This window comes from Lineus longissimus, chromosome 1, assembly GCF_910592395.1.
Source record: "Lineus longissimus chromosome 1, tnLinLong1.2, whole genome shotgun sequence".
Lineage (NCBI taxonomy): Eukaryota > Metazoa > Nemertea > Pilidiophora > Heteronemertea > Lineidae > Lineus > Lineus longissimus.
In genome coordinates, this window is record NC_088308.1 from 2096168 (window position 1) to 2114259 (window position 18092).

General features: G+C 40.8%; 2 protein-coding genes across 4 annotated transcripts in view; one reads left to right on the forward strand and one right to left on the reverse strand.

Annotated features, from left to right (window-relative positions):
* The first annotated feature begins 2208 nt into the window (after positions 1-2208).
* Positions 2209-7294, forward strand: LOC135497750 (uncharacterized). Of its 2 annotated transcripts, none has more exons than XM_064787602.1 (3): positions 2209-2561; positions 3745-3983; positions 4389-7294. In XM_064787602.1, exons 1-3 carry the CDS (start codon positions 2245-2247, stop codon positions 4871-4873), a joined length of 1041 nt encoding a protein of 346 aa, XP_064643672.1. In that variant the 5' UTR covers positions 2209-2244; the 3' UTR covers positions 4874-7294. The 2 variants fall into 2 exon arrangements, with proteins under 2 accessions (XP_064643672.1, XP_064643680.1); XM_064787610.1 differs by having other exon boundaries at positions 3763-3983; positions 4389-7293.
* A 720-nt stretch (positions 7295-8014) lies between these two features.
* LOC135484390 (uncharacterized) overlaps positions 8015-18092 on the reverse strand; it is a 52119-nt gene continuing 42041 nt past the window's right edge. The window contains exons 11-17 of one of the 2 annotated variants that reach the window (XM_064765797.1): positions 17846-17977; positions 17456-17575; positions 17035-17209; positions 15329-16872; positions 14899-15069; positions 13337-13374; positions 8015-12491 (exon numbers count right to left, since the gene is read on the reverse strand). In XM_064765797.1, coding sequence (XP_064621867.1) covers positions 11817-12491; positions 13337-13374; positions 14899-15069; positions 15329-16872; positions 17035-17209; positions 17456-17575; positions 17846-17977 — 2855 coding nt within the window. In that variant the 3' untranslated portion in view covers positions 8015-11816. The remainder of the gene's footprint in view (positions 12492-13336; positions 13375-14898; positions 15070-15328; positions 16873-17034; positions 17210-17455; positions 17576-17845; positions 17978-18092) is intronic. The other variant, XM_064765807.1, reaches the window with a different exon arrangement.

Here is an 18092-nt window from a genome sequence, read left to right on the forward strand (position 1 = left end):
TAATACTAAACGAAGCCAATAGTAAGCCAATCTGTTGCTGAACAATTGATTATGGCTTATAATACACAGCCGCTATAATAGACTTAGCGGTTACTTATTCATGATATACTGTATAATGTACGTATTGACTGGCATGGCTTCGTTATGGCGGGAGAGGGCTTAAAGGATCAGCCCATAACCAGGGATATATAACTGTTATGGCTCTGACAAATTTGATAGGTCGACAATGCCTTTAAGCCGACACGTTCGTGTTTGATGTGAATCTGTCAATCAGAATAGAAGTTTCAAATCAAATCAAATTCAATTAAGAAAAAGTTTGATTGTAGCTCGCCTGATTTATATATGCTAAAACAGATGCACTCTTAAAATAAATCACCAGAAATAACTATTGCACAGTAATATATTACTACTCTGGTAGTTGCTCTTGCATCGACTGTGAAATTAGTTGTTCTAACTATCGAAATAGTAATTCTTAACCATTTTCATTGGTTATTTTGTACTACTAGTTGGTTAATTTCACTATTATTTTTACTAATTCCACAGTAGTTGATGCAATAGCAACTGCTAGATTGATTGTTTTTGCCAATAGATTTGAGGAGTGTACTCCACTTTGCAGTGATCTCTATCACTGGCTTGTACAGAATCTCTGGGATGCATTTGCAGGTCCCATGGCCATCTTTCTTAAGGTCTTAATCAAAAGAGGGTTAGGACCACTGGCCATATGATTGATGAGCATGGCCGCAGTCTTTCGATTGGCCACGACGGGCCAATAACACTATCAAGCGTACGGTTATTCTATTCCCTGCGCCACTTTCTGTCACATATGAGATTGATTGGAATCCGCATGTAAATTGATCATCGTATTCATAGAAAGACTATCAAACCTCCTGCGGTCTACCAAGTGGCTACTAGAACCAGTCGTATGGTCGTTGAAGGAATGGGGAAGGAAGCCATTGTTACCTTTGATTACACCAGAGTCTTGTTGAAAGACTTTGATTATATGTCTTTCTAATAGCCAAGGAATAACCGTCTTTCGAGATTAAATATTTGTGGCAGGTAGTTTTTTAGAATCGTTCGTACCCTATGCATACTCCCAGCCAGGCACCAGAGGAATGGCGGACGAAGATGCAAGTTACAAATACATGTTGCTGATGATTTCGATACTTTCGTCCTACCTGAATGGCCTTTGATGCCGATTCTCAGCAAAGGGCGAGGTAAATAATAGGTCGATTGATAATGTGTGCACGCCTCCGCCTATAATCATTGGCAAACAGCCTGAAACACGTTTAAGTGGCGCCCTGATTGCAAATGCTCGTAAATATCGACTACTTTGCTGGAAATGGTGGCATTGTAACATTATCTCTGAGGTTTAAAGATACCGCCGCCATGGCATGCAAACAGAATGCTGAAATCAATCGATGTGATTTTGACGCCATTGGCTCCGACGGCCGAAGAAAGAACTGTTTGATTCGCTTGTTCATGTACATGTAGATGATGAATCGAGTTGGTGAAAAACACCAATGCACCGCATTTTGGTCTGGCCCTAGAAATGGAGCGCCGTTCTAAAGAACTTTATAGAAACCCTTTTGTATTGTGTAGCAAATTAACGGTATCGTTGAAATTCACACGCAACAGTTTTCAAGGTATGTATCGCCATCTGCTCGAAGTTAACGTCAAAAGAATTGCCTTTCAACATGTCTTTCTTTCAAGAGAGTCCACAGCATGTCGGCCAATAACTGCTGATGAAGTCAGTCCGCATGTCGCGCCTGTATTGCCGTTCTTCGACACACCTTGTTCTCTGGAGCGGTCAACAACCACGCCCTATGCATTTGCGTACTTTAAGATGCTCACCTGAGACAAAGGTAATAGCAAGGAAATCATCGTCTAAAGAAGCAGCATGCGTCCATGTTAACCTTGATTCTGCTAAAAGCTACCCGTAGGTGAATGCTTCTACATAAAATACACATGGCCATTCGCAAAAGGCCTAACCACAACAACACTTTCATCACCAACACCAACTCTTCCATCAGCATGTTGTAGTGCTACATCAAGGTCCATATCAGAGATATCACATCGAATACAAAAATAGTAATCATCGTTTTTAACTCTGGACCAAAATGGATATACCATGAGTCTTTAAAATAATTAACATGAAAGGTGACACGACCATTAGAAATAGCCAAGTAGGAAACTATGGTAACCACTGACAAAGATATTTCTGTCCAGTAATGTACGAAAGCTGCAATGGCGAACACCAGCATACTCGTTTATGAAACTACCGCTGCCGAAAAGGAGCCTGACTACCAACTTATGCAAGATGTGTACAATTTCCTGTACAAGTATGTCCTGGTCATCGTGGCCATTGTTGGGATCCCTGGAAACTTTGTCACGATGCTGGTGAATCTAAGAGCGCACAATCGTAAACTGTCTGTCTGTGTGTACATGACTGCAACGGCCATTGCAGATAACGTGGTATTGGTAGCTGCCGTATCGTATCTTGTATGCGTCACGTGGGGCTTTGGGTCGGCCATCCAAGGGAGTTTTCGGGAGGTCTTCTTTCAGTAAGTATACATGTATGTACGTATTCACGATTCGGGGGAGAAGAGTACCCAGGCAGTTTTCGCAAAGCCCCCCAAACGCCAACGTGAACGCCTGTCCCATTGCTCGACCTGCTGATAACGATGTCGAAAAATGGGATAGGCGTTCACGTGGACGTTTGGGGGGCTTTGCGAAAACTCCCTACGGCGTAACCAGAGAGTGGAGTTTCACGGAAATAGTTCGATCTAGCTGTGCCAACGCTTGGCCGAATGTACAGCATTTTACCACATATTTTTGATTTTCACCGGTGATATCTCGCTTAATCTTACCTAGTAGGGAGTTTCTGCAAAGCCCCCCGAAACGCGAACGCCTATCCCATTGTTCGACCCACTGAGCACGTTGCCGAACGATGGGATAGGGCCGGCGTTGGCGTTTCCGGGATTAGCGAAAACTCTCTCTTGTCGACCGGTGTTTCACCAATTGACAGAGAAAACACGGCTTGCCGTTTGGTGGTCCTTGCCTGTCTGCTTATCCTTCGCCTCCCAAACCCTCACAATCGTTTTCGAACGTTTCACCGTTTTGACTGGGCAGGAGGCTCTTGTCTGATCATAGAACTCGACGATGACAAAGCATGGGACGAAATAATGCCATATGTTTCATCATCTTCGCGTTTTGTTACATCAGATATCGGATGAAATGAACATCGAGTAATATAAACAGGTGCGTATATTGAGCACTCGTTCGAACAAGTGCTCTTTCAAAGTATGCGCGCCTGTCTATCACGCATGATATTCGATCGAGCTCGGCGAATGATTCTCGGCCTTTTTGGAGAGTGTCAGCAGCGCTTGATGGAAACCCCATAGGGTAATTATTCCCAGTAAAATATGCGACGAGAAGTTTGTAGGAGTGCAATAGAGTTGCTGAAGGGTACAGCTCCAGCTGGACGCAGGGTCTAAAATTGGGGTTCAGATCGAGGAAGGTGAAATAAAAGGTCTCTGTTCTTGGTAACAAGAATTAGCTTTAACAGATGTAGCTTGAAGGGGAGGTCGATCACTGTAAGTTTGGTTTTATCATACGTTGTTCGGCCTTTCCATTCTATGCAACTTCGTTTGACCATAAGTTGGCTAGAATGTAAGGACGAAACGTGATAAACTCACCGTAAACAACCTAGTTATTCTCTCCGGCTTCTACACTAGTTTCTTATAGTATTGCTAATATTTTAAGATTGGAGTGGTACCTCGCCTTCTGTCCAGCGATGCTCTCGGGACTTTTCCTAGCAGAGATGTCAGTGGATAGATTGATAGCTGTTGCATTTCCCATGGCGGCAACCAGGCTCTGTACCAATAAACGCGCTTATATAACAGTGGGCGTGACCACAGCCATCATAGCACCCCTCAACATCAACATCTTCTATACGTATCAACATTACGAAGATAAAGACACAGGTAGGTGTATCACATCGATGATTGCGATGAAGTTCCGTTCCTGCTGGAAGCCGGTGTAGAAGTTTAAAATGTCCTAGGTTAAAATGTCCGGGAACAAAGGATTCTATTATGCGCTTCAATCTCTGAGCTATTGACGGTCAGGGTCTCTATAGAACCATATTGCAGAATACAATAGGGCCGGACACTTTTTCCAGGGGGGACACTTTTTACTTTTACACCGGTTTAGTATTGATTTGAGCTTCAGGTCCTTCTTCACAGCGTTAATATCCGGTGTAAAGGTAAGAAATCATAAAAGGGAGACATCGGCATAAAAACTTCATCTTCTATGACTTAGATTTACCTTCTACTTGAAGATACGGCCTTGCATTGAAAAGGTAAAATATCTCTCTTTCATGTGCCTTTTAGGTCTAGAAACACTCATCACCGATTTCGAAAACCAGGACATCGAAATGCTAGTCTCTGCGTTCCAGCTGTTCTTTGGAACAGCTTGTCCCTTTGCTGTCATCATAATGTCAAATATCGTCATCATATTCAAACTGAAAAAGGCTTCAGAAGAACGCTCCGAGATGCAGGGAGGGGCGGGCAACACAGAGAAGACGAACTACTTGACCAGAATGCTCCTGTTCGTCAGTTTCGCCTACGTCGTTACCTCGATTCCTTACCGCTTATACTTCTTCATCATGGACACTCCAGTTCTGACAAAGATGTATGTTATGACAGAGAGGTATTGGAGCTTGCGTTATAATCTACAATACGTGTTTTTTTTAACATTGTGGTATTGTAACTTCGCCATCAACTTTCCACTTTACTGCATTGGAGGCGGTCACCGGTTCCGAAATGATACCAAATACATCCTACGCTATTGTGATGTGAGAAGGGTGAAGCATTAAACAAATGGCCCAGCCCATTCGTTGGCTTCTTTTCCATCAATAGGAGGGTTTCGCAAGCCTTACAAAGAGCTACGAACGACGAAGTACGAAGTGTGTCAATACGAATGTACTTGTTTTATTACCTTTAATCCTGGGATGAAAAGTGTTTCATCAGCACCTATCGCAATACACAAAATAATGTAATAAAGTTCCAATACATTGCGATGGTATGACATTTCTGCAATGATGGTCTGGAATAAAAACGTGATTACAAATCTTGAATAAACAATAAAACCTGTCAATATGGTTTGATGGATTTGGTAAGCGTCAGTTGCGTCAACCTTCGCAAGGGGGCGTGGCACTCGCTATTGTTGATGTACTCTCCTTGCACCCTGAGGAAAAGGTTGCAGTTTAGTCCCAGAAGACTTGTTTCCGGCGCCCGTTCTATCACAACGACGACAACGATCTCTACAAGACTGGTACCGACTCTCGGGAAACTTTAAGCATACCAAAATGACAGGGGACCGGAACCCTCTTGTTCATTTGATGGGAAGTTCGAGTATCTCGATTGGGCTTTGCAACGACGTCGAAAAGGAGGCTACTGCGACTATCCTGACTATGCCACAACTAAACAAATACGTCCCAGAGAGTTAAAGATCATCTGTATGACATAAGGTCTACTTCTACAAAGATAGGCTATATTCCGCGTCCTGCAGAGTGAGTGTTGATACTGTTTTGATATACGACCGCGTTCTTCGACGTCCTCTTTCACAAAAACATGCAAGACAAGTTTGCGCGAGCGACGACAGCTTACAAAAACATGTACAGATTTTTTGCGGTTTTCACGGCCCATAGATAACGCGTCTGGCTTCCAGCAATGAAATAGACGTGTGACAGATTATCATCGTTGGGCTAATGCACTTGGACACAACGTCCTTGCACTCAATTACTAGACACTGATACTGACTCACAGTACGCACCCTACCTGTATGCCGTAGGGCATTAGAATATTCTTTAGAATTCTAATCTACAATATAGGACACTGTTTCCCAGGGGTCACTCATTACTGTTACACCGGCGGTTGCCCTGGTGGTGATGCAGTGAACTAATGTGTCGTGTTTTATTCGACTCGCAATATCATTCTTTGTGGCAATCAGAAAGGATTCAAATACATGTAACTTATTTGCCAGAATAGAATCATTAGAAAATATTTTAGCATATGTAAGTTACATGTAAATAAGAATTCTACTAATTTTATGAGTAATAACAGCGTTGAAACTACCGAAAGATTTATAGATATCGAATTTCAATACCACAAACAAAAGTCACCGAAAGCCTTTATATACAATTCATCTACTCCGCTCGTTCGATGGATCGGATGAGAAGGACGGACACCATTGGTTTTAATCGCCCATGGTAGTCTGTCGCTCAGCTGAATTAAGTATTTTTGGCTGCCCTCCTATCGAGGGTTCAAACAGTAAAAGAGAATAGATTGGGAAACTGGCGAGGGTTTCATGGTGTAACATTCTAAGTGGATATACGCAACTTGGATTAGGGAAGGGGGCGGGGTGGCATTCAGGGGCATTAAAACGCGTTCAAAGTCTGGATATCTTTTGTTCTGTGAAATCTTATAGAAGGTGGCGGTTCGTTTGCAAACACCAGCAAACGTAGAAACACACTGAATATCACTATTGGTGAAAATAACAATGTGACTGTCGGTGATCACATGTACCGGTACGAGGGCTGGGACGTCAGTTGAACACTTGATCCGCCGTCTGCGAGGCTGACGGAATGAACTCGATGAGTTCATCCTGCCTGCCTGGCTGCATCCTGACTCCCATGCGTTTGCGTCACCACTATCGAGCTTGGGCGAGTGATTTAGCGATCTCAAAACATTGCAAGATGGCCTGGCGGAAGACCTTCAGTTAAAATGGAACTGCACGGGAACGTAAGGTCGTAGTCACCTGCGAATCTCGGCCCCTTTCCGCAGCCACTGACAACTGAGAGCACGAGGTCTTCAACCAATAATTCCGTTATCTTGATTGTTTATTCACCCTCTTTTTGAGGGCAGCCAAAAATACTAAAATTTCAGCTGAGCGACAGACTACCAAGGGTGTTAACAGTGGTGTTTGTCTGTCTGTCTCATCTGATCTGTCAACGCTTTCGCGCTGAGGAAGGCGACAAGAACTTCGCTGACTTTTATTTGTGCATGGTGTCAATATTCAATAATTACAAATCTTTCGGTAATTTCAACGCAATTATGACTCATCATATTACTATAATTCTAACTACGTATTTACCAATATGCATCTCTATAATATCTAATTAAATTATTTTGGCAAGTTTATGCTTTGCTTATTTCATGCTGGGAAACCAAAAAATTATAGGTCAAATCAAACCCAACATAGTACATTTGTTCCGGACATCTCCACCAGGGTAACCGGTGTAACAGTAAGCTGTGACCCCTGTGAATTGTGTCCTAGATTTACATTTATTGCTTATCTGATATCCAACTGTTGAGCTGACTAGTGTGGATACGAGGTGGGTGACCAAGTATCTGTATGGAATACTAGTATACCGTATCAAATCCCTTTAAATTCCCATGCTCTGCCGGAAACAGTATATAGGCTATAACATGCTATAGTTGAATGGGTGACAATTTCAATTAAGTCTTTTTGGGAAATAATAGCAAGGCCTTGGTTTATATGAATACACAATGTACCCAAAAGGACGTTGTATCACTTTTTAATATTGTTTTCCCCTTTTCAAAGACATTTTCTAGAAGTTATTTTGTCTCTACAAGGATGTGTCATGTAATCCGTACCATGTCCGGACAAGATGTGACATAATCCAAGACGTCTTTTCTCCAGGATTCTAGTTCTTGCAGCTGTCCATCCGACTGAGGAGAGCAGGAGATCAAAGTCACTCTTAATTACATAAAGAGACTACTCTGGATCAGTCTTTTAGGACAGTTATACCAGGTTCTGGTCAATTCTAACGAAAGTCTTTCTTCCCTAGCTCCGCAAGGAACAACAGTGAAGACAGGTTGTGACGAGCCTACCCAGGTGTACTCTCAACTGCACTTGGCACTGTTCGCACAAATGGGTAAGCATTTTTGACCACGTTGACTATATCAGGATGTATGAAGGAAAAACACATAAATTTCTAGAATGCAAACCTTTATTCTAAACAAATTTTGACAAGTCAACCTTGTCTTGTACAAAAGTTTTTCCAAAACTGAAAGTGTGTGTAGCACTTAGAGAAGTGATTTCTCGTTAAGATCAGTTTGATGCTGTTTAAAAACAATCTTAAGAATAATATATGAATCAAATTTGGTGTTTTAATAGAATACAAATGCCCAAATGGCCAATAGACTAGAACATCCACTTAACACTCAGGAAGCCATCAGAAATGAACCATTTTTATGATTTTTTAATTTTACAAGAAACAATTTTTTTTCATAAAAGATGTGTTAATCTTTTTGTTATTACGATTTAGTTATAGACTTTAATTCGTCTCGTAAAATCTTAACTTTGTAGTGTAAAAATCATGTAGATGAATATAAATGTCATACATTCAGCACAATGGACCATCATATGGCAGCTCCCGCTTCTAAAAGTGTTAAGCTCTGCAAAATATAATCTTTAACTTCATCAATGGTACACATGTGTATGAAAAACCTGCATTCTTCGACAATGGACATAAGCCACATTAAACATAACTCAGTTGAAATTAATCAAATTTGGTATTACAGTATAATTACATTTCAATTTCGCTCGAGTCCAGCAGGTTAAAAAATGCATCGAAAAATATTTAACATGCTGCCTGCTGACACACGAAGCTTGTCAACTAAATCTTAATCTAAGTTCCAACAGCAAGTTTCACCAATATTGAAATTTCATCTAAATTAACCATTCAAATATCAAAATACATAATCTGTACAATTTGTAAACTTTTCCTAAAGAAACCTTCCAATTTTTCCTATGATGTGTAATCTAACTAGCCTATGTACAATGTCTTAAATAAACTAAAACATTTAGTCAAAAGTGCCACATTTCACAAGTCAGCATCACCAAACTGAACAACATGCACAAAACTGTTGAGATTCTGGTATGAAAAATAAGAGAGGATTGGACCAAAGCCCCAATGAAAAGCACAGGGCAATAACTCTCAAGGAGCTGAAAGTTTTTACCTTTCTTGTACATTTTCGTAACTTTAAATACCAAAAATAATTTGGATTTCTGCCCCCCCCCCTTCCAGACAGAAATAATGTCAATATCACCTGGACCCATTTTGAAGTATGTCTTCAGAATGTTCTCCAAAGTACTCCTTATTTTCATTTTCAGATGAACATTAAGCTTGTGCTGATATCGTTACTCAAGGATAATTGCACAAATGATTACAGATTTTAATAATTATTATACAATTGCGACTAGCACCAACTTGGAAACATTACAATCTTTAGACAGATAAAGACGAAATTAAATTTAAATATATGTGCGTCTTCGAGTTATTTTGTAAGGACAGAGTTCCGACAGTACTAGTGTCTAGAGGAAAATCTCTAGGAAGATAAGTGGGAATATTCAATAAGTTTGAATATGAGTTGTGTGTAAAACAACCAAGCCCCCCCCCTCACTGAAACAAATATTCAAATGTTTCTCAAAAATCAGACCCCAAATTAAATATATGCTATCATCAGATGATTTGAGTGACCCCAGATATCAAGCTGTCCAAAGCTGATAATGATCGAAACAGAAGAAAAATTCAGACCAAAATAAACATCATCTTTCTGAAAATAAATTCATTAATGCATTTTACTACATTTACTGCATTCTTTCATATTTCATGCAATGTTTGTCCAAAGATTTCAATTTCGAACAAATATTTACAAACTTTCCAGATTATTATTATTCATACAATTTATCATCAATGTGATATAATTCAAATTATCAGGCTGTTTTCTTTTAAATTTCATGCAATACTTTTTAAAAATTTGAAACCAAAATTTACAAATTATGCAATTCATAACAAACCTACTGTGACTTTATATTATTAGGCTGTAAAATAATGATATTAGTCTTCGACATATTAACAACAATCTTCCAAAAAATTACAAAACATTTTTCAGTCTTTAGATAACGTTATACCAAACATTTGCCCTTGAAAAAGTCATGGAAGCCGTTAGTTCGGTAGAATGCATCTTTATTAATTATTAATAGCATCGATCAATTTCTTTAACTGGTATACTCACAGGTTATAATTATCAAATTGGACGTCCACAGGCATGCGAAATGGACTCATCAAGCAAGGCCGGACAAATAAGGGCTTGAAACCTTTAACCAAAATTAACGATCATTGTGAAAATTTATGGTTAAGTAGCAGAGGTAGTGGCAATGAATATTGGACGCAACCTGTCGTTTAGAATTTCTTTGACAAAATACAAAATTTCTAACTGGCAAGCAAATTATGTTGAAATTGGACCATATGCCATGCAATCTTACTAATTTACACAAAATTGGAATGTTCTCGTAGAATTCATTGAATATTTGTAGAATCTGAACTTTTATGATAAATCTGCGTTTCTAAATCTTAAATATCGAAAAGTTATCAATGAACAAATGGCTGGAGGTAACTGATATGCTGAAATCTCAGTTAAATATTAATACGATATGTTATCATCACTAGAAATCAAGTGATTGTGTAACTTTAGCCAATTCAGGACAAATCGAGGCGAGAACTGAAAAGAAAGGCAGGATTATTGGACAGACGATAGGCCGGAATTATGGACAGTCTGGAATGAAAGTGCATGAGGCGGCCGGATTATACAATAGAAACAAAATTACGAGGCAGGAATACACATTATAAGATATACAGGATTACAATGGCAGGAATATACAGAATTAGAAACATTTGATATGTTTATTGATATTGGTGGATGGACTGGGCGGCCCGGTATATCGCTGGACTACCGGCACCACCTGGTACAACTGATATGCAACATTATGGACGATTACAACAAAGAGAAATCATGGCAGGACAACAATGTACACGAACAATTCAAACACCAAACTTCACTGGACAACTCAACAAAACTTTACTCATATTAGCACTGTGTTATGTTTTCAGTGTTGAACTCTCTGGAGCGGAGGTCTTGAAGAAGGTAGGTGCTGTCCTCTGCTCTCCCAAGTTTACTCGTGAATTGAACCTGGCTGAGTGAAAACGCTCTTAATGGGAGACTAGGCAGGAGCAAAGTGGGCCAGGTGAAGTAAAACAAAGTCACCAATAGCTGTCTCTACGATTTCACAAATACGTCAGCACAATTCACGCTTGAAGGAGGACTCATCAAGCAGGATGCAATTGCCCTTACAGGGTACACTGGTCCCCGAGCTCCTGCCTATAACCCCCTTCAAAACAGTCATGGAATCGCTCAAAGACTCCTGAAGGTTCCAACAGTGAAAACACCAGATCTATGCTAGGCCTATCATCTAAAAAGTCTAACTACAAATAGACTTCTTCCTTAAATAGTTACAAGTGGTACGAATATGACAAATCAATATAGGAGATCATCTGGATTTTGCAGCAGGTTCCACTCTAGAACTTGACGATGAAATGTTGGATGGATGACATGACCTAAGGCATCTTCCGAGGGATATCAAGAATGATACAGACTTCTATTAAATCAGCAGAACTCATTTTCAAGAATTTACCCTTGTCTATCATGGAACATCTCCATAAGGAATGCTGTCCTGAATAGGGAGGTTAAACTGAATGGAACAAATCATTGTCCTTAATAGAGGGGCTTGCATTCAGAGAATGAGAGAACTACTTTCTCACTCTTACAATTCTTGATATCCCCTAAAGTTTTAAGGTCAACACACTCTGTATGCAATGCAGCTTGATGGTAAAGATAAAAACGTATCAAAAATAAAATTTCATCTGGCTTTGCTTTTCCGAGTGAAAAACTCTAAACCGTCTTCACCTCACCATCATAACCATCATCGCTAGCTGGCTCAGGCTGAGGCAAAAATCGCTGCATGTACGATTCACAATCTTTACAATAGACAAAAGGTGGCTCCACCCGTCGTTTCCGACACAACATACATCGCGAGGAACATTGCTCATCATCGCTGTCACAGGAGTCGCTAGTGTCCTCGTCATAATCCGAGTCATAACCCGCTGCCTGTTTTTCCACCGGGCTATCCGGATTTTCTTTCTCGGACGCTTTTTTCTCGGCAGTTTTGACGACGTCTTCAGCGATGGTGTCCGCAAATGTTACACTCTTACGATGCTTCCTGTCCTTTTTCTTTGTGAGGGCTGATTTTCCTTTTCTTGCCATTTGTGCGCGGCGAGCCGCAGCTTGAAGATGTGCCATTGCTGCTTGCTTGGCAGTTATGCCTTTACCCAATTCAACATGCTCAAATCTGAGAGCGATTTCTTTGACGGAGCGCATGCACCCGTTGAAATCAGAGTCTGTGGACGATTGTTTACTGTTATCACTAGATAATGAATGGATGCCTTCGTCGGGAGAGATAATGGCCGGATTGAGGTCGAGAAGGTCGGGAGAACTGGTAAAGGTTTTTGACGGATTACTTGAATCGGACGGTTTTCTGAGCTGTTTTATATTGGGAATCGTAGAAACCTGAAAGTAGACAAAGAAAGAACATTAAGAACATGTTGGCTCTATTAACAAATGAGGAAACATTTTGGCTCGGTCTTATTATTTTTTGTTGCAAGTTATGTCAAAATGATCTGCTAAGAATGCCGGTTTATGTGCACCGTTTAATTAACGAAATGACTCAAAAACTTTCACTGTCATATGTCATGATATAATGTGGAAGTACATTCACAAAAAAGCACTAGGCAGCCTCTGACATACATATTTTCATAATCAATAAGGTAACATTTTCAACTTTTTGTGTGATGATATGATAGTCAAGAAAAGCTCATAACTAGTTTAGGATGGATACAAGCAGTGGGTGAGCACACTAGAAAACACTAACATGCAAAGAGAAAGTCTTTGATGTGAACAAACACAAGTAAAGAGTAGAAAATACACCAAAAGTGACCTATCTAGACGTTAGAGGTAGGCCTAAGTACGAAAGGTTGGCCAGAATAGATAGACTTGAACGACTGTCTCAGTAAAATGTTAAGAGAGTTGTTGTGAGAGGCAAGAGAGGTAAGAAGAAAAAAGCCCACTGAACGGACAATATGAGATGTGTCACTAAGCTGAGAGGATTTGACAACCAGGCCCTGTTGACTGTTCAGAACTCATGTTATTCCTTATTTTAACCTTTTCTGAATAATCTTATTCTTGTGTTACTTTTAAACATGAAGCTCTTCTTTTAAAAACATCACAAATAGCATAAGGGGACAAAGCACTGTTACAGAAAACAACATTATAATGCATGGCTAGTGTTAGTGGTGTTAGTACGATACAGTCCCCATAGGCAGCGCCCCCATTCAGACAAAAGAAGAAGTACTTACACCTTGTTCACATCTTAACGCGGTCATGATCGTTCCTCCTGTATGTGAAAAGCAAGACAAGAGCTTAGTGCCGTGCACAGGGACTGTTGGGTCTGAACAAGATCTCTTAGAATAAATTTAAAAGAACACCTTCTTATCATTTTTGTCTATAACAGGTAAAGAACGGATCATTCAAGTGCCTCTCATGCTTTTAGATGAATCAGACAAGATATATCTGTCACCAGATTTGGTATGAAATGATGATGATGATGAATTGTCTTTTTTCATTAGTTTTAAAGGTTGAATAACGTGCTTCATTAGGGGAATTAAAGTTAGAGAACTGTGAAGCAAGGAATTGTTGACTTCTGTGGTTAGCGAACGATATTATAGGTAATAATCATTTAAAATCGTTGTCCTATTACCGGAGTAATTCCTATTCTTGTTCATCTGAAGCAAAGACACAATTGAGTCAACTTTTCATCAAGTTATGTTTAAACAACCTTATTTCTGACGAAAGTAGGCCTATAATTTCAAAGCAAATGCACAAGAAACACCCAGGTGAAAAATGAGTGCTAAATGTCAGAAGATTTTCACCCAAACAGCAAAAAGGCAAGAAGTGTCTTTTAGTTTTTTGCAAAGCACAGACAATGTTCAAAATATGATAGAGAGAGAAGAAATTTGCACTTGTCACCCGAAAATCTGCAATTGGCACCCAGATTTAAAAGAAGATAAAGGTTGAAATAGCAGAGGACTTACAACAATGAGAAAAGGGTCACAAGCTTTCTACTCTGCACTTGCGATTATCACTATTTCCAAACATGGGGCACTCAACACTTCTGATGGGAAAAAATCATCAAAATTGAGAAAAAAATACTTGAAAGTCTGCTACAGGGTTTGAAATGGCCTGATTATATCCAGGGGGACATGTTGGGTTGTGGTTTCTGCCTTTCATTATACGCAAATTTAGAAGTTTTGGCTGGATCATTGGAGTCCTCATGAGAAGGTCCGACAATCTAAAAAGCAACACCTGGATCTACACTGCACTTATATGTGTAACGATCACAAAATGTTCTTCTAGCTGCGGAAAGGTAACACTCGTAAGGCTGATATTATGATAAAAACCCTACAAAACAATTTCTACGCAATTAATGCCCAACTAAATCTAAGTGCTATTAAACTTCACAGAATTTCTATCAATTAGTTTATTAGTTGAAATGTTGCAATGATCTCCTTGGAAGAATTATGCAGGATGGGCGATATTTCAACAAAAAATGCTCTAGAATAGTTTGTCAGGAGTAAAATGTGGAAGATTACACAAAGTTTGTCCCAGTTTAAAAGTCTTCCGTAACAGAACAATATCACACCCCTGGTTGCTCTTCAAGCAGGGTTGAGAAAAACACTAGAATGCTGGCATTCGTCAAGAGCTCCCAAACAATACATACATGTATGTTGTCATTTGGTGTCATTCCAAAGACTTCACTCGGACACCTTGTCACCCATGTATCCCCTTCTGCAAAAATTAACCCTTGGAGAGCACTGCAAAGTCAAAAGTCTGCCAGCCGGAACATGGAAACACAACGTACCGTGATCATCTGGATAATTTAAATGCGACTGAGACTTGGACTTCTTCATAATTCCATTGGATGGCAGATGCTTGGGGCCCTTGCTCTTGCCCCGGACGTCACAATTTATACACACATTCGTCTCCGGGATCCAACTGTCGTTTTTCCGACACCTTGGGCAGTGAGTCAAATCTGAAAGAAAATATTATTTCCTAGGTCAATTTTCAAGAATGTATTCGATGAGAGTAGAAAAAACCTCTAGAATACCACAAGTTGTAATTGACCTTCTGCCTTGAAGCTTCACAATGTACAGAAACTTGTGACTAAATACATGTACCACAGTTGATAACACTGTAAATTAACCGATCATGGTGCTTGAGCCTACTTCTTCTGTCCATAATTTCTATTCATTACCGCTGTAATATGATTTCACAGTAAACTGTGTTCTTACCTGGAACAGCTTTGTGCATGTTGACATTCCACCGCGTATCCAACTGCTGCCTCTGAGATGACTGACTCGGATGCTGCACATATTGTCCTTGACCCTGTGACACATATTGTCCTTGACCCTGCTGCCTATGACCTTGACCATGATTCACCAAAGACTGTCCACAAGGGGCATAATGAGATTGCTGCCGACTGTCTAATGTCCGACTGGTGGCATTTGAATAACGTCCATCAGCCTGCATGACTGGTATAGGATTGTGTGCAGAAGTCCGTTGCTGAGGCTGAGACACACTATTTGGCACATTAACATTAGGTCCTTGCCTCCCCTGGGAGGCCACACTGGTCTGTATCCCAAGGGCAGCAGGGTCATGGTAGTGATAGTAGCCCGAAGGGGCAGGAGCAGAGATTTGACGGCCAAGCTGAGCTTGGTTTGATTTAGCACCAGATTCGAACTTAGATCCTTCAGAATTCATACGCACAGGCGGCTGACCACTTGATGCATTTTGACCTTGTTCATTTTGTTTACTATTTTCATCGGGATTCAGAGATGAACGCCGTACAGGTGGTGGGGGTGGCATCTTCCGTTTATCCTGTGTCGACCGCTGTTTCTCTAATGTTTGCTGTCCCGGTTGTGGATGACGCACCCCCTGACCTTGTCTGTTTGTAACATCCTTCGTCGGTAACGTCCGATAAACCAGATTTTTTGCATTTTTCTGAGAATCATTAGAAGCATTAGAATTATTAGAAACATTGCTATCAGTCTTCTGGTGGAATCCCACTAACATCTCTGGCGGTGGTGGGGGTAAATCATCAATATCGTCAACCTTGCTGACCTGCATAACCTGACTACTTTTCATCGTCGTTGCTTTTTGCTTACTCAAATAATCAAGGTAGACCTCGACGTTCTTTGACTTCTGCTGCTTGGCCTGTTCAGCTTTCATTGCCTGTTCACGTTTTGAACCCTTCTTGGGTAACGTTGCGTAAATATCATAAGTCCGACCACTTTCATCAGTGCACAACGCATTATCCACTGAATTACTCCTTGGAACATTTCCCGCCATAATCCTATTAGAATTTCCCGCCACCATCCCATGAGGTTGCGTCGCCTTGACAGGTCCTGTGTGTCGTTTCAGTTTTCTTTCCCGCACACTATAAACACCACTTTCTGATCCACTTTTTGGGATGCTCATCGAGCTGCTATGACTTGAATCACTATCCCGCTCCGAATCCCGCTGAATATTTAACAACTGCTGCGGCATTGGATCTTTGAATGAAGTCATCTGCTGTCCACCTGGATTCAATTGTGGCTTCATAGCAGTCACACGCGGCCCAGTCTTCGACTGCACCATATTACGATTCTGTCGTTCCAACGTGTTCTGTCCAGCTTGCGAGAACTGACCAGATGTCGATGTTGAATGCGTCATTTGATAGCTGGCTGACGATTTGGGAAGTGTGCCTGTCGACTGAGACTTGGTCATCTGCTTGAGTCCTTGCGGATAACTAGGTGTTCCCTCATGGCTGTCTGTATCAGTGCTCATTGAGCTGATGCTGAAATTAAGCGATGGATCCTTCTATTATTGGGGTTTTTAACACGCAACGAAAATTGAACGTTTCATCAAAAAACAACTTGAAAACCAATAATCAATCTTGACATGATACGATATCGAAGGTGCCATTAATGATGGAAAATGACTGATTGACTTTTCCTACCTCTGTTGGTCTCCAACACTGATGTCGCTTTGTGTCGAGTGGTTCGACTCCTGCCTCGTTACAATATTACGATGCAACCCCTTGCTTCTCATGACACAGGTGTTATGCTTGAGCTGGGCGTGCATGAACGATTGGTAATCAATGTAGGGGATGTCCATGGCCTGTTTTAATGACACTGAAAGAAAGATTGAAAAGTGGAAGGGTTTTTCCTTGGCCTAGCACATGTACCTGGTACAAGGAATATCAGTATGACAGCTCCTTCAAAGGGTGTAGCAATTAAAGTACAGCAATTTGCCCAAGGTCACAAGTGTTTCTGTGTTGGGTGACACATGATATTCAGACTTGGAGTCAGAGAGCTAGCATCCCTCATCCTCCCAGTCAATCCACCTCTGCCACAGATCTACAACAGGACCTAACTTACATGTCGCTTGTGAACATAGCTGCAGAGCAGTGCTCATGTCATCTTTATTTTCCTTCTCAGTCGATTTCAGCATAAGGTCTTCCGCCATCAGCAGCAAGTGATCGAAATGGCTCTTGAAACCTGTGAGCAAAAGATAAAGATGCAATACAGATTCGCCACGACAGAACAAGCTTCACATGTTTCTCACTATGATGTGGTGACTTCTCCTCATTCTGCGAAGGGAACAGGCCCAAGGAATTGCAGCACTATGCCTCAATTAAAGGATGTAGCAATCACAGAACTCTCTTGTCCAGGTTCACAAGCAACGTGTCAGCATCTTAACCATAAGATCATGTCACACCTCTTAGTACCTTGGTTCCCCAAGGAGCCTCACATACTCAACAAACTTACCTAGCTTCTCGTAAGACGACGGGTCAAGATTCTCCATGTTGATGCCATTATTGGTGCCAGGAACCTGATTCAGATTGGCCCGTATCAGCAACCCCTGGGTCGACATGTCATTTCGGTTACCATCTACCAAGTCTGAAAATGAACAATATTCATGAATTTGGAGAAATTTTCAAACAGAGAAAGCTGAGCTTCGTAAAAATATCCTTAGTCAGCAACTCTGAAATTGTTTTAAATAATCACAGCCAGA

Coding starts and splice junctions, on each gene's coding strand:
- LOC135497750 (XM_064787602.1), top strand. CDS start 2,245: ATGGCGAACACCAGCATACTCGTTTATGAAACTACCGCTGCCGAAAAG. Junction 2,562..3,744: donor TTTCGGGAGGTCTTCTTTCA/GTAAGTATACAT, acceptor AGTTTCTTATAG/TATTGCTAATATTTTAAGAT. Junction 3,984..4,388: donor TTACGAAGATAAAGACACAG/GTAGGTGTATCA, acceptor TGTGCCTTTTAG/GTCTAGAAACACTCATCACC.